This window comes from Sparus aurata, chromosome 11 (assembly GCF_900880675.1).
Source record: "Sparus aurata chromosome 11, fSpaAur1.1, whole genome shotgun sequence".
Taxonomy (NCBI): Eukaryota; Metazoa; Chordata; class Actinopteri; order Spariformes; family Sparidae; genus Sparus; species Sparus aurata.
Window position 1 is genome coordinate 24743408 of NC_044197.1, and position 16240 is coordinate 24759647.

General features: G+C 40.5%; 1 protein-coding gene across 2 annotated transcripts in view; it reads left to right on the forward strand.

Annotated features, from left to right (window-relative positions):
• Positions 1 to 12639, forward strand: part of jak1 (Janus kinase 1) — a 39109-nt gene extending 26470 nt beyond the window's left edge. Inside the window, exons 13-25 of one of the 2 annotated variants that reach the window (XR_003986061.1) lie at positions 561 to 716; positions 929 to 1016; positions 1116 to 1243; positions 1411 to 1549; positions 4288 to 4439; positions 4547 to 4697; positions 5542 to 5630; positions 5944 to 6136; positions 7132 to 7256; positions 7455 to 7627; positions 8020 to 8073; positions 8998 to 9108; positions 10534 to 12639. Coding sequence is in view for 1 of the 2 variants with exons in the window: in XM_030434588.1 (XP_030290448.1) it covers positions 561 to 716; positions 929 to 1016; positions 1116 to 1243; positions 1411 to 1549; positions 4288 to 4439; positions 4547 to 4697; positions 5542 to 5630; positions 5944 to 6136; positions 7132 to 7256; positions 7455 to 7627; positions 8020 to 8137; positions 8998 to 9108; positions 10534 to 10653 (1743 nt within the window). In the remaining variant the exon portion in view is untranslated. Of the gene's footprint in view, positions 1 to 560; positions 717 to 928; positions 1017 to 1115; positions 1244 to 1410; positions 1550 to 4287; positions 4440 to 4546; positions 4698 to 5541; positions 5631 to 5943; positions 6137 to 7131; positions 7257 to 7454; positions 7628 to 8019; positions 8138 to 8997; positions 9109 to 10533 lie in introns of both variants that reach the window. The other variant, XM_030434588.1, reaches the window with a different exon arrangement.
• Positions 12640 to 16240: the final 3601 nt, after the last annotated feature.

Consider the following 16240-nt stretch of genomic DNA (forward strand, 5'->3'; position numbering starts at 1 on the left):
CATAATCTGACCTAATTCATAAGCAGCAGTTTAATGCTCAGACAATCCGTTTGCCGTCTCTGTGAACCATTTCTGGAAAAAGGGTCCACCTTGTTTCTCTTGTTTCTCATTATAATTGTACTAGTCTTGTAAATTTAGGGAGGGAAGAGCTCATAGTTGGTTTGGGTAATATTTTTATGCATTCATGAACCTTTAGCAAAAGGTTCTTAATCATAGGTAGGTAAATACGAGTTGCCTCAGAGATACACTTAAGCCTAAAAAGTCCAGAGGTGGTTGCAGTTACCCGGTTTTTACCAAGTATTTTTTTGGCCTTTATATGGCTTTATTGATAGATCAGCTTAAGAGGCGGCAAGAAACAGGATGAGAGAGAGGGGGAGTGACACGCAGTAAAGGGCCCAGGCCGGGAGTCGAACCCGGGGCTGCTGCAGTGAGGACAAAGCCTCTGTACATGGGACGCCTGCTCTACCAACTGAGCTAAACACTGCCCCAGTACCAACAGTTTTGATACTGAATATAACTGTTAATGCTCTGTCATCTCTGCTCCTTACTGTGTTAACCAGGAGGAGCACCTTGGCCGGGGCACAAGAACCAACATTTACGCAGGCACACTGAGGGTTAAGAGTGAGGAGGCGGAAGAGGATGCAGGTTACTCATCTTTCCAGGAGGTTAAGGTGGTTCTGAAGGTGCTGGGTTCTGGACACAGGGACATCTCCTTGGTAAGAGACACTCACAGTTCTGTAAAGGGCTGCACTCAAACCAAATAACTGATATTTAGAATAGGTAAATAATTTAAAAGTTGAAACTGACTTTGGTGACATCCATTTTGTAACACATAACCACAGACAAAACTAATACTTCCTAGAAGCAACTTGTTTCAAAATAATCAGACCATGACAGTTTCTGTAATGAGTCATCTTTCTGTTGATAGGCCTTCTTCGAAACAGCCAGTATGATGCGTCAAGTGTCCCACAAACACATTGTGCTGCTGTATGGAGTGTGTGTCCGCCAACAGGAGAGTAAGTGCACGTTGATAGCTGTGTGTGTGCACATTCATGTGAGTTGGGGGCTATCTTTTAACATCCTTGACGCTGTGGTGATCGCTTTGTGTCCAACAGATATCATGGTTGAGGAGTGTGTCCAGCTGGGACCACTGGACTTATTTATGAGGAGGCAGAAGGACCCTCTCAGCACACCTTGGAAGTTCCAAGTGGCTAAGCAGCTGGCCGCAGCCCTTAGCTACTTGGTGAGACAAGAAAACACACACACACATGCACACAAACTTTAGAAATGCAAGCATGCAAGTCCTGTATAGAGACATGAAATTACCTTTATTATGTTAGCTCAGTTTTATCAATATATTCTGCACTAATAGGGGCACTGATAGATTTGTTTTATCATGTGTGTTCGTAGGAGGACAAAAAGCTGGTCCATGGTTTCGTGTGCGCTAAAAACATCCTGTTGGCTCGGGACGGACTGGGCACTGATGAAGGAGGGCCCTTCATCAAGCTCAGTGACCCAGGAATACCGATCACAGTTCTCACCAGAGAGGGTGAGTATACCGTGCAGCAAAACATGTTCTGTCTCATGGTTACTAAAAGTGAAACCTAACTGGTGACAAAATAAGTGCCATGGTAAATTTCACAGTAACTTCCACTTTCTTTTCCAGTCAGCTGTAAATGAGAGTGAAACCAAAATGAAAGACGCATGAAATGGCCAACTACAGCCACTTATAGTCAAGCACTCTGTCATTGGAAATTAATCACCAACTATTTTGATAATTAATTGAGCAAATATGTTAAACATTAGCCGGTTCCAGCGTCTTAGATATAAACATTTGCTGCTGGTCTTTGTCTTTTATGATTGTAAATGAAGAGACTTTTGGTTATGGACTGAAGACATTACTTTGGGCTTTGAGAGACTTTGATGACCAGTTTTCACATATTTTTTGACATTTTTGTGAGACTAAATGATTAATTGATAATAGAAATAATAATTTTTTGCAGCCCTCGACAAAATAGTTTCTAAATATGCTTATTGCTTGCATCCTAACACTTTTAACTTGCATATAAATCAATAAAATGCTTGTAATTTCTTTTTTTGGTTTTGCTGCTTAAAAGTTGCCCTCACCTCTTCCCACAAAATGCAGCAAAAAAACAATAAAAAAGGAGAGCAGTTCCGATCAAGCAGAGGTTGTCAGTAACAGGAGTCATATTTGCCACATAATCAATACACATTGGGCACATTTCCCTCTCAGACTAATTTGTTTTATAAAAGCTGGATCTGAGTTCGGGGAAGATGGCCCAACAAGGACATTTCTCGGATTGCACAGTTCCCCTCAAATGGCCGCTTCATGTTTCTTTTTGTCTATTAGAGCTAGAAGTTGTGTGATATAACACAGTGTGGCTGTACAGATGGATCGACAAACCACAGCAGAGACTGGAAATGTTTGTGCGCAAATGTCAATCGCCACATGCCCCTTGGGATGCTCCTCCCTGCCTTTTTCTTCCCAGAACTCTTAACATTTCCTGATTGTCTCCACCACTTTGCAAAACAATCAGTCTTCCTCTTACACATTGATGTCCTTGTACATAGATTTGATTGAACACACAATATAGTGGATAAAGTGCTGAGAAACCCACTGGGGTTTCCTTTTCTTCCCAGCAATCTCCGATCACTTTGCTCTAACCTCAAGTCCATTCATCTTTTTCTCACTTTCTTTCTTTTTCTCTTTCTTTTGCTTTACACTCAATTATCTCCTTCCCGGCCCTCCATCTTCTGCCTTTCAGCTCTTCTACTGCTTCTTACTCTCTCTACTCCTCCTTTTCCAGTAGGAGCTACATCTACTTACTAACATAAAGCCTTAGCCTGATGTTATGGATTTGTGGAGCCAAAATGCCAACAGTGAAGGTCATCCAATCAGTTAGCTGTTTTCCAGTCACTCATATATTTCTGCAAGCAGATGTCAGACTTTTACATTCAGTGGATGCAGGCAGGCAATGTTTGAATAGTGTTTTGGGGAGGGTGTGTGAGCTAAGAGAGTGTTGTTATGATACTGGAATGTCTTACTTCATAGAATACCATAAAAATTAAACATTGAAGGAATTTCTAGATTTTTATCAAAAGATAAATATAACAAGGTTCTAAAAAGACAAAAAGATTCAAGCAGACAACCGCTGAATGTGAATATGAATTTTATTTTAAACATTTATTTTTTCCTCCTTAAAATGAAACATTATTATAATAATGTGTGTGTGTGTGTGTCAACCTGCTGTCAGAGAGAGGAGAGAAGGGGAAAGCGCAGCTGGTACTGATGTAGCAATACTGCAGAAAATGAGTGTTGAAAACTAAAATGGATGGATACATTGATATTTTTTTAATCATTTTCTCACTCTTTAAAGATAACATTTAAGATGGCTGATTTCTTAATATAACAGAACTTGTTTAATGATGCAATGGGATTTATGTGATGTCTGGAGTGAAATATAAATACGGATTGTCAAGACAGTTTAATTTAGGTATTACAAAATCACAAGTCTTCCCTTAAAGTGCTTTACAGTCTGCACAACATACATTACCCTCCATCTGTTGACACAGGACGTGGACAGTCAGAGAGATTGACAAAACACAGACAATACACAGTAGAGGGACCCCTCTTCTATGGCAAACTGACGTGATATTGATGCCATATATGAAATTAGATAACAACAGTACAATATATAGAAAAGTAAAAATTATTAAGAAAATTAAATGCAAACCTGATGAAAAATGTGTGGTTTTATTGAAGGCAGCAATAGAGCAGCTATTAATTAATCACCAACTATTTTGATAATCTATTAAGCAGTTGGAGTAAAAAAAAAGGTTAAAATTCTCAGATTTTAGCTTCTTTTCTTTTTTCACTCCTCTTTGAGAGTGAACTGAATACCTTTGAGATGCTTGAGGACGTTATCTTGGGCTGTTGGGAAACACTGATGGACATTTTTCACACTTTTCTGACATTTTATAGACCAAAAAATTAATTGATTAACAGACTGATTAATTTGTCGATTATTTTCTTGATTAAAGACGCATGTGTGTAAGAAAGTGCAAAAAATCTTAATAAGCCTTAGTCAGTGTGTCACACATGGAGAAGACGGCGTGGCATGCCTCTGAGTGTCTCATCACTCCACGCATCACTCATGTTCATGTTGGTCAAATTACTTTCTATGTTTTCTATTTCACACATCCCCAGTAATCATCTGTGCACAACTGATTTAATGTTGCTAAAGCTGAATTTGTTTTCCTCTGCAGAGTGTGTGCATCGTATCCCATGGATCGCTCCGGAGTGTGTGAAGAGCGTCTCCTCCCTGAGCGTGGCAGCTGACAAGTGGGGCTTTGGTACCACCCTGTGGGAGATCTGCTACGATGGAGAGGTCCCCCTCAAAGAGAAGAAACTGACAGAGGTAGGGGCTCACACAGGAACCTTTTCACCTCATCTTTGCACCATTGATCACATGAACTGTGTTTGCCTGCACCTCCTCATTCATATGTATGTGTTTGTGCTGAGCAGAAGGAGAGGTTTTATGAAACAGAGTGCCAACTGGCCACCCCAGACTGCATTGAGCTGGCTCAACTGATGACCCACTGCATGAACTATGACCCCAAGAAGAGACCTTTCTTCAGGGCTATCGTCAGAGACATAGACAAGCTTGAGGAAAAGAGTATGTATAAGGGGAATGTGTGCATTGTACATGGTGTGCTTGGTAAAACCAGAAACAAAATGAGTTGTTTCTGCAGAACAAGTGTTATTGTAATTGTATCATGCTTTTGCTGCATTTTGGTTATTAAGGTTGAAGAGACTTGAGTGTAGCCTGCAGAACAGGCTGGAACAGGCTTGTCAAGACGGTTTAATTTAGGTAGTACAAAAGGTGCAGGTTAATAAAGTCATGAAGTTGATAACAGTTAGAATATGATCTGAATGTTTTGCATGTTCAGTATCTCACCTAGCAGGATCTTAGAGCACAGTGCAAAGAGAGAGAGAGAGTTGTTTACTCAACTCAGAGGTTCATGAGGAAGTTCACTAGGTGCATTATCACTGATCTGCCCCTCAGCTGGGCCCCATGGCAACATAGTAGACTCTGCTCTTCCTCCTGCTGGCCAGAAGGGTATACTGCACTGCACTCAGCTTATTAAAGCCAAAGCTTGTTACGCCCTTCTCTTATCCGAAGACGACTTAAAAATCCCCTTGATTTAGAATATCACTTTTCTATATGTTGAACCTATTAAGATCAGATTAAAAAAACACTGTTTTGATTAAATAAACTACTCTATCATTATTGGAAATGGTGATACAAAATGAGTCTTACGTGGATAATAAATTGTCCCTCTATAAGTAGCCATTTATGTGGAAACCAGAGCAAGTGAACAGTTGCATAACCACAGAAAATTCTAGTGAAAACTTCAACACTGTTGACCACAATAGACTTCCTTTGACGCAAGTTTGCTTATGTCAAAGAAAAGAAGCTTGTACACAACATGTTTAATGTTTCTTTTGCCATCTCTCAGACCCGTCTATCAGACCAAAGCCCACACCAGAGGTGGACCCAACTGTGTTTGAAAAGAGGTTCCTGAAGAAGGTCCGAGACCTTGGAGAGGTAAACTAATCCTGCTGTTTTTATGCTGGTTTTTGTGCAGATTTTCAGCATTTATAAGGATGATCAATGAAGTGACAGTTTCCAAATGCGATTATTTATTTTTATGTGGGTCAACTCCAATTACTACTATTGAAAATAGCACAAGTATTATAACCTAAAACAAGCTGAAGGGATTTTACAAGATCCATTCCATGTAATATAGAGACCAACAATGCAAGAGCAGGTGCAGAACTGAAGTAATTTAGGCAATGGGAAGAAGATTAGAACTGATTGTACGAATAACTCATACATTCCTCCGGTGTTCTTCATGCAGGGCCACTTTGGTAAGGTCGAGCTGTGTCGCTATGATCCTCGGGGAGATAAAACGGGTGAGCTGGTGGCTGTGAAGTCTCTGAAGCCTGAGAACCGTGAGGAGCAGAGCACCAACCTGTCACGTGAGATCGACATCCTGAAGGCCCTCTACCATGAGAACATTGTCAAATACAAGGGCATTTGTCAGGAGGAGGGTAAGATGGAAAGAATGCAGACACATGAAAAACACAAACACTAACAAATGTATACTTAGTACTTGAGAAATCGAAACATGCGTGTGTTTTAACGCACAGGTGTTTTATACCATGTTAATTCAGGTGTAGTGGACGTGTAGTGTTGACATAATGCTCTTTGTGGTAAATGTGCTTAAAGACACATGCATTTAACCATCTGTATTCATAAACTGGGGCTTTGTGCCCTGACATCAAGCCAGCAGGTATTAAGCTTTTGGTGGTTTGCCTTAAAAATAAATCAAAAATATTTGTGTATTAAAAAAAAAGGGTGCTGGCAGATTCTAGTAGCAGACATCAGCTACTAACTTCTAATAAGCTGCTCCCATCTCCACCTGTTCCCCCATCATTAAACTATTAATGTTCACTGTAGATTTGCTTACAAAGGTACATGCAAGTGACGCCTTTAAAGGCAGGTATCATGTAATGTGCAGCTTGGTGTCTTTAAGTAAAGTCTGCACATTGTAGATGTCTCAGTGATTGGAGTACATTTTACCAGGTATCCAATTTAATAGCAAATAATTTCAGCATCCTTAAGGACTCACAGAAACATCTGGATTATGAGATATTGCATCCGTAGCACAAAAAGAAAAAGTAGTTTTCCATCTATGAACTTGTGAATAGTTCCTTGTTTTATTAAGAAAAGGAGGCATCACTCTTTTTATCGTGCAGTGAACTGAATATTTTTTCCATCAAGATGTTACGAGTAGATGATTGTGAAAATACCACCAAAACAGTAGTAAGTGATGTTAAACGGCCTTGTGTGCTTTTCAAGTATCCATTAAAAAATGTTTTGGGAAAGCGATTATTTAGCTCTGAGACTTGAATGTAATGGTATTACATGACAAGCACAAACTAGGGTTAACATTTATACACACCTAGAAGTACACACAACGTCTGTATATTTTAAAGCACAATTTGTGTTGATCTCTAATATTTATGTGTAAATGTGTTTATAGGTGGTCAGGCCATTAAGCTGATCATGGAGTACGTACCACTGGGCAGTTTGAAGGAGTATCTACCCAGGCGCAAAAAAGACACCAACCTCTGCACCCTGCTCAGCTACTCCATCCAGATATGCAAGGTAACAGTCCGTTATTACAGAGCTGTTTCATTGTACCATCAGGCACTTCTCTATATTATAATGACTTTAACTGACTAATAATAAAATAGCAGCCATCAGCCTTCATCAACTTACCAATATGTAGTTAAATGAGATGATAATTTTATCAACCACAATCAAGCAGTTTTTAGATGTTTAACTTTTTTTACTTCCTTTAAGGGAATGGACTATCTGGGATCTAAAAATTACATCCACCGGGACCTGGCTGCCAGAAATGTGCTGGTGGAGAACGAGAAGACGGTGAAAATCGGCGATTTCGGCCTCACCAAGAGCATCAAGGAAAATGAGGGATATTACACCGTCAAAGATGAAAACGACAGCCCTGTTTTCTGGTGAGTCGAAAGGAGGGAAGGAAACGTTCATTTTACTCTCTGACTCCACTATGAGAGCTAAAGTCTTACTATTAAAAGAGACTCTGTAAAGAAAGGACAAAATACAAAGAGGATTGGATACTAGATGAATTGGTAAGGATCAGAGGGGTCGACGTCTGCAGATAGACTGTACATGAACTAAGAAGAGAGGTACTGTAACGAGGTGAAGGGATTTCATTAAACCTTAAACTACTTTTCATCCAGCAGGTACTGTACTAAATTAAAATGATTTTTTGCAGTGATAATAATAAGCTCTACTGCAACAAGCGTTAATCACATCAACACAAAACCTTACCCTGCAGCAGTTTGATCAACTGGAGAAGTGTTAATGCTCGTGCACTTCGCTTTTTCAGGTACGCTCCAGAGTGTCTGACTTACTGCAAGTTCTACCGAGCTTCAGACGTTTGGTCCTTCGGAGTCACGTTGCATGAACTCATCAGCTACTGTGACCCCAAGAAGAGCCCGATGAACGTGAGTATACCATACTCACCTTGCTGTCTTTTTTTCTTTTATACTTTTTCTCTCTCTTTTTTGCATCCTTTTAATCATTAAAAAGGTATGCACAGTATGTGCCAGTGTTCCCCCATGGGACCATATTTCAGAAAAAATAGTGATTGACGAGAGACCAGTAAACTTTTGATCATATTTGAATCGTGCGATGAATTACGCATATAATGTTTGTCAATTAAATGTATTTTTTTTTTAACTTGAAAGTCGTAGTTTGTCACTAAAAGCATATAAAGCTATGAAAATACATAATTAGAAAGACTACACCCAACAGTTGCATAGGTGACAGCATCTCTTTTAATGCTCACCAGACCTTGTAAGGAAACCTTGTAGAGTCAGTCCTGTATATTAGCAGCTCATGGAACTGAGTAATTCCCCCTAACATAACTGCAATATGTCAATATGGCCAGATTTATTGTGATTGTAACTTTTGGGCCATGTTTGTGCTGGTGATGTCTATTGAACAAGATGGTGTAATTTTTACTGTGTTTACAACAAATTGTGACTCGCTTCACTTGCAAAATGTTCTTTTAAATTTACAAGCATGTGTAACTTATGGCACAATTAAAAATGTATCAAAAATGTCTCTCATCATTGACTATAGAAAATAAGTGCAATTGAAATAAGGTCCTGAGCCAGGGAGGGACTCAGCCTCTCTATATATTAATTAGAATAAAATGTATCTCTTGTATGTGTAAACTAATAAGATGTGACAGAAGCTAAAACAGTTGCTGTACTCGTCATCACTGTCTTTAACCACTGAATAGTGAATATCGTTGTTCTTGGTTTTGTCTTCTAAACCATCCTTGTCCTCGCCCATGCAGCTCTTCCTCGACATGATTGGCAAGACTCATGGTCAGATGACTGTCATGCGATTGATAAAGGTCTTGGCAGAGGAGAAGAGGTTACCACGTCCTGATGACTGTCCTGAGCCTGTAAGAAACTCTTGTCTCTTTATTAACACAAACACAATCTGTATTTATTTACAAAATGAATGCAAAGAAAACAAAAGGTAAGGAGAGGAAAGCAAAACAACAACAGTACAACAATAGTCAGAATGTTTGAGTTCTCAGGTGAAGAAGAAAAGGGTACAATCAAGTCAGAAGACCAGCCTTTGCTTTAATAATATAAAAAGTCCTTTTCTAAAAGAATTTTAATAAGAGTTTAAGAAGAAAAGAGCGGCCAAAAGGGGCTAATCCAGAGTCTGGGGCCTCAAAAGCAAAGGCCAGGTCACCCTAAGGCCAGAAACATGATCCATGTTGTTACATTCTTGGATTTGTCACCTGAAAACTGGAAAGCTACAGCATGCAACAGAGAAGAAAAAGAGAAAGCTGACCCATTATGTTTGGGGGTAACTCTAGTTTAAAACAGTTAACCAGATTGCCATAGCTCTATCTGAGAACATGACTGTATGCATCGACATATTTAACATTTCATCACCTCTTCATGTCTCTCTCTTCCACCACCAAGTAGTTTCACATGGTGGTGGTAATTACAACGCCATAATTAATTCTGTGTGGCCCCAATCAGGGAAGACTTTTGTTTCTTTCACCTGTGCCTAAAGGCTCTGACACACCAAAATGACATCAAAGAACTAGCTGCGAGAAAGGCTGAGTGCTGCTTCATCTCATGTCTGCTGTGACATGGCCAAAAAGTTGCACTTGAACACACCGCAAATACTACAAGTTATGATTAATATAGCTTAGCTTCTCCAATCGAAAATATGTCTGATCAAAAGTTGAAAATGATTAAAGATAAGGAGAAACTGCATCAACTGGGTGAAATCCTGGACACTACAGTGAGAGGCTGAGAGGGGGCTTTCTTTTTATTTTCCAAGTCTTCATGTTGTGCGCATGAACAGCCAATTGGAGTGGTTTCTGTCATGACAAGCGTGGCCGATCAATGAGCCAAAAAGCCTCCTACAAGTGCCATCCAGTGCCAAGTAAAGCCACTGACTACCCTAACAACGACCGACCATCAGTCTGGTGGGTCAGGTCCATAAGAGCGCATGTCTATTTTGTTCACTGGGGAGGCCTGTTTGTGCCAGTGGGGCCAGACGTCGTCATTTGCATTCACGTCCTTGTGTCGACCATGTTTCTGGCCTTGCCAACCAACCTCGGAGAAGAAGTATCAGAGAAAAGCTAACAACACACCTGGGAGTGACTAACCTGTGCCACCTGTAGGAAGTTATAGCTGCAGCTGATTATATCTGCAGGCAGACAGATGTTTGTGTCCTACTTACCGTCAAAGAAAGTAAAAGCTGCTACAATTTAAATGCTTGTGGTATCTGCAGGAAATATGTGATATCTCAGTTGTACATGTTTGCCACCTGTAATTCCATCACAATTCATGTTCAACAGGTGTACGAGCTGATGCTCAGGTGCTGGGAGCAGATGCCTGAGAACAGGATCACCTTTAGCCAGCTGATCGACGAGCTGACAAAAATGATGCAACAGCTCCAACCACAGAACGACTTTTAAACCTTGGACTGTTTGAGGCTCTGGGAGTGAAGACGGCGAAACGGACCCCAGATCAGCATCTGCTTTGTTCAGCTTCACAGTACTGAGAGACACGGCTCCTTCATACTCACATATAAACCTTCCACAACTTTGGTATAAAGACTTGGTTATTTTAGTTCGCTATATTTTTAACATTTTTATTTGACACTCTCATATTGGTCGTATTACTCTGATATTTGATTATTTTGGATGAGATAAGATTAATCCTGATAAATCTTGTAGCCTTAGCCCATGTTTAATGTGACCTTATATCTTCCAAGTATAGCTGTCTGCAATGTGAGAAATATCAAACTCATGTGGACTTGTTGCTCGTATAATGTGCTCTGAAGGCCTTATAATCATGTGGAATTGTGGCTGATGTCGCTCATTGAAGCTTGAATGATGGAAACCGAGCAATGGACTGCTCACTTTACAGTTTTAAATGGTATCGTGGCGTTCTTCTTTATAACGGAAGCTGCATGGATGACTGCTGAATCATGTTGAGAAGTGCTGGGATGGATGAGATAAAGAAGATGGGACACGGGCATTAACAAAGAAACTGAAGATGAGCTTTTCAGCATTCTGTGCCGCCGTTGCTTGTTTCATGGATTCAAAAATCTCCTGATTATTTCTTTAAGAGAGCCGGGGAATGATCTGTGGTGAATGTTTGGATTTTCTGTTCATCATGTGCAGATGTCGGCGACGTTCCTCTTGCTGCATTCTTTTAGAGTTAGAGAAATACTTCAGTTGTTTCAGTTATTTTTTAGCCTAAAATGCCAAACATTCATTGGCTTTAGCTTCTCAACTGTGAGGAGAATGTGCTTCGTTTCAAAGTTTTTAGGAAGCAGGCATTTTCACTGTTGTCAAGGAATTGACAGAAAAATAAAGCAGATGAAATGATAACCGTTTATTGGCCGCCTGTGTTGTAACCAGACACCAATCACAATAGTTTCCATGTGAAGGAGCCGCTTGAGCTCCATCTGCACAGAACAGAAAATCAGACATTTTTTTCTTTAACGGGTTATTGTGCTCTAACCTCTTCACACCATCAAGAAGGGACCTTTTCCATAAAAAACAAATCACTTCTTTTACACTGTGTGTCTTACATCCTTTGAATGTTTGTGGTGGTTCTGTTTGTATTCCCCAGTTCATTAAATAATGGAATGGACTGAATCTTGATTGGTCCTCACATACAGCACTCTCAGTACCGGCGAGAGACACTTGAGGGCAGCATCACTTCACTTTCTCTCCACTGTTTTCTTGTGGCTCTTCAATTCAAATGCGTTTAAGCCACAAATACTTTATTACATGTTTATATACTATACATATTAAAGCAGAATAAGAGCCAATTACCATTGATGCAGACTGTTGATGGAAGAACTTCAGATGGTACAGAGGGGTTTGAAGTGAGACAGAGAAATGATAATTCACATGGCATTTTATGTTCATTTGTTGTTCTTGTAGTGACAAGAAATGTTCATAGCAATGCACTATTATGTACATGCATTTTTATTTTTTTCTTTGTATCCTTCAATATGCCAGGAAATGTATACGTGTATCCTATGTGTGTTAGTGAAATGGTTTGAGCAGAGGGTTTTTGTTTTGTTTTTGTTCCTGTGTTAAATCCATCAGTAGATTTGAGCCATGTAGCCACGAAATCTTTCAGTCAGATATGATCATGACTTCAATTTAGAAATGGTCCATTATAATGCAACTGTCTGGCTTTTTACTGTGAATGTTGGTAGAAAGGCAAAAGAAAAGGACTGTCGAGAAAACAAAGTTGCGCTTCAGTCCACATTTTATTTAGGAATGTAAAAGACAATTCCTTCTGCTCAAAGTAAGAGAAAGAAAAGAAATATATATATATATATTTTTCAAAAAATAAGACAGAAAGTATGACTTATGGAAGGTAAAAGTATCCATAAATACACAATGAAAAAATAAATAAAATCATGTTTTGTTCATCAATGTTCTGTCTGTGTCAGTCAAAATGCAATATATTGTTAACTACTGAAAACAGGTTCTTCTATATATTACAGTTGTAAGTAGGCATGCTAAAATTGCTCTAGAAATACCTTATTCACAGTAAAACAATAGCAATGTCAGTGTGATATAAAATTTTGCAAAATCTACAGTATATTTCAGGTCAGAAAAATCCACATACTCAAAAAAAGCAAAAAACTGTTTACAAAGCAAGAAGCACAGCAAATCTATAGATTTATCTACAGCCATTAAAACGTGTCAGAAAATCTGAAATACTTGAGTATTGCAAAGCTTTTGGATCAACACACACGCACACACACACACACACACACGCTCACAGTCAGTCACTATTGCAAAGTCCAGCCTCACCACTGACCCTGTGTAATACGCAGAATACATACTGGTACAATGGCAATGCACTGAAGCTTAGAGGAGGCTTTGTTTACACAAGAACAGAAAGAAGATCTGGATTTCGACCTGAAGTGATTCAGCTGTGTTTTTACTACAAACAAAACAAAAAACAGAATCACTATACAAGAGTTCAGATAAGATTTTCTGTTCTGATGTAAATGAACCCCATTAAAAAATAAAACTGACTGTGTTTTCTTCTCAATACTATCGATTATTAACAAATCAAGACCAACAATAAACAAGCCACGGCTGCGTTCACACAGAAACGGAACTCATTCTGAACTCCTCGAGATGCGAGCTGCAGCTGGCTCACTGACAGGTCACCACGAGATTCAAGAACAGCCTTCACTTCCTCTGTGTGTGTGTGTGTGTGTGTGTGTGTGTGTGTGTGTGTGTGTGTGTGTGTGAGCAGGCTCTGTTTGTGCTGTATTAATCTTGGGGGAACGAGCCCCCAACCCCTGCGCGAGTACAATCATCATGAGGACATCACGTCTAGTTGGTGGCACAGAGGCACAGAAAAATAATGAGACACAACCTCTTTTTATCACTCAAGAATACACAACATTCCCCAATAAAACAAGGTCTGATAGTCTACAAAGGCAACCACACATTTAACATGGTTTCTTCCCCAGTTGTATAACCATTTCAGCTCATACTGAGACTGTGGGAGGCAGTGTTAAAGATCATATTGCAACATGACCGCTTCATCGTTAAAAAAAAGCTCAAGGCTTACAAAATGAATTCCTAGGATAATAGGTTACTGAAGAAACACTTTGTTGAATAAAGCTAAACATAAGGAGATTATTCAAAGGTTTGACACAAGACATGCAGAGGTGCGTTAAGAAAAGCTGATAATTTAGGACAGAATCACCTGTGACACCAAACTCAGCTTACAATCTGATTGGCTTTGAGAAAAGATGATGAAATGACAAAAGGTGCCAGGCGTTTCCCTCCTCCCCTAAAGAGGCTTTATGGCTCCACAAAGACTGGATCATTAGAAAGCATACATAATAACTGAATAATCTCAAAGTTTTCAACCCCAAATTTACTACAGCTGCATTTCCATTGCACAAACTTTCCCCAGGAACTTGAAGGAGCCAGGGTCTAAACTAATGAAACTAGCCTTGCAAACATAACATGAATCTTGGATAACTCTGCAACTACTGCACAAGGCCTGTACGAGTGATCTCGGTGTCGTAATAAAGATGACGCGCGTGAGAATTCAGCAGAGACGTTACTGGGTCCGAGCAACTGCAGATGGAACACAGGCAGGAACAAAGTTTTTCTTTTATTCTATCAGAATTTGACACTGTGTGAGTGAATATCTCTTTTGGAATTATGCAGTTGCAGCTCCGAACTTTTAAGAAACCAAGGCACAACCTCAGAAGATGACAGAACATTTTCCGTGCCAAGACTCGGGCTAATAAACTAATCAGAGCAGAGTTAAAGAGGTTTCAGTAGAAATAAGTTTCGGTTCTCTTAGAAAAGTCAGGAACTTTGGGGCTGTGGAAGAGCATTTGTCGAGTGCTCATTTTTTTTATGCCGTAATTCTTTTCATCTTCGTGGGTCTTCTGACTGCCGTGGGAAATGCAAACAACAAACAACAACGGGCTGAAGGAACCTCTAAGTTCCTTGTAAATTAGTTCCTGGGACTCTTAAGTTCTGGGTGCTTTGGGTGGAAACGTGGCTCAGATAGAAATGCCAAGCGTGAGCCAGACTCATGCGAAATTGATCTAGATCCTAACATCCAGATCTACATCCTAAAAAACCAAAACACCCCTACATGGAGAGACCGCGCTGCTGTAGGACCAGCACAGAACACGTTCACGCTCAGAGCATCGACAGCAGGCGTCTGGGGGAAGATAAAAAGAGGACACACATGCCATCAAACTGCTACTGAAGAATGAACATAGAGTCACAACTATTTCAATATGATTTTTATGCATATGCCTCTTCCTGTGTAGAGAACATTGCCCAGGCTGCGAACAAGAACACATTTAAATCTGCCTTTTATTATCTACATCTTGGGGCTGAGAACCACAGACAGGTCGTTAATGCGTTAAGATGCGAACCAACACTTTGTTGTTGTGGTCTGAACGGTAACAACACCATCAGCCTCATCCTTGGAACGTCGCTGGGGCCGATTTGACAGGATTACTCTGCACAAAGCCGCCAACCCTCATGACTGACAGGTTTTGGAGGCCCGGTGCCAACTGTGACCTTACGTGTCCGACTACAATTAGACCGCTGTCAGATATCTTCTCCGACAGCCAGGGAGGAATGACGTTTGTCAGGCGGCCCGCGGCGCAAACGCAATCTGCGATCGAAGAGGCCGGATGAGGAGGCAATAAGGCGTAAAAAAACAGCCGGGTGATGGTAAATTCAGGTGGGCTCGGATCACATAAGGAGAGCTGTGTGAGAGCGGAAGGGGGAGAAATGCTACCACTAATACAAACACCAGAGCAGAGAGGAGATGTTTCCAGGGTGTTGGAAGTGTGTGTGTGTGTGTGTATGTGTGTGTGACAGCTCTACAGGTACGTGCAACATGCAGGAGTCTGGCAGACACAAGCAACAGTCTTCACCGAGCCAATAGACAGAAGAGGAGAAGACTTGGAAAAAAAAAAAGGCCCAGCAGGCTGAGCGGCTGAAGGCAGCTGGAGTTGTTTTTCCATTCCTCTCTCTCTCTTTCTCTCTCTCTCTCTCTTTCTTTCAACCTGTCTCTCCTTACCCCCATTACCTGCCAAGAGCACATTTTTAGAGAGCTACACCCACAGAAACACACTCCTACAGCTACCCACAATTACTGGCTCCAGCACACACCAGGTCGACTCTCGTTAGCCGCAATCCGGTAACATTACGGAAGCCTGGGAAGTGATGCAACTATTGTGGGTGACTTTCCCCCTTAATTTTTGATTCTGTGTATAATCTCGTCTCCCAGCAGCAGTTTCTGGCAAGCAGGCGTCAGCAGGACACGCTCACCCCTGGCTGTTTCACCCTCCTGACGGTTAATGGTAAGGGTAAAAGCAAAAAAAAAAAAAACTCAAGTAACAGTAAAAAAAAAAAAAGCCACCAGAAATATCCAGGATTGGTGTTTCTATAAGATGCACACACAATCAGGAAGACTGGCAGCAATGTCAACAAGCTCAAGGACGTACACAACGGCACATCCACGTGT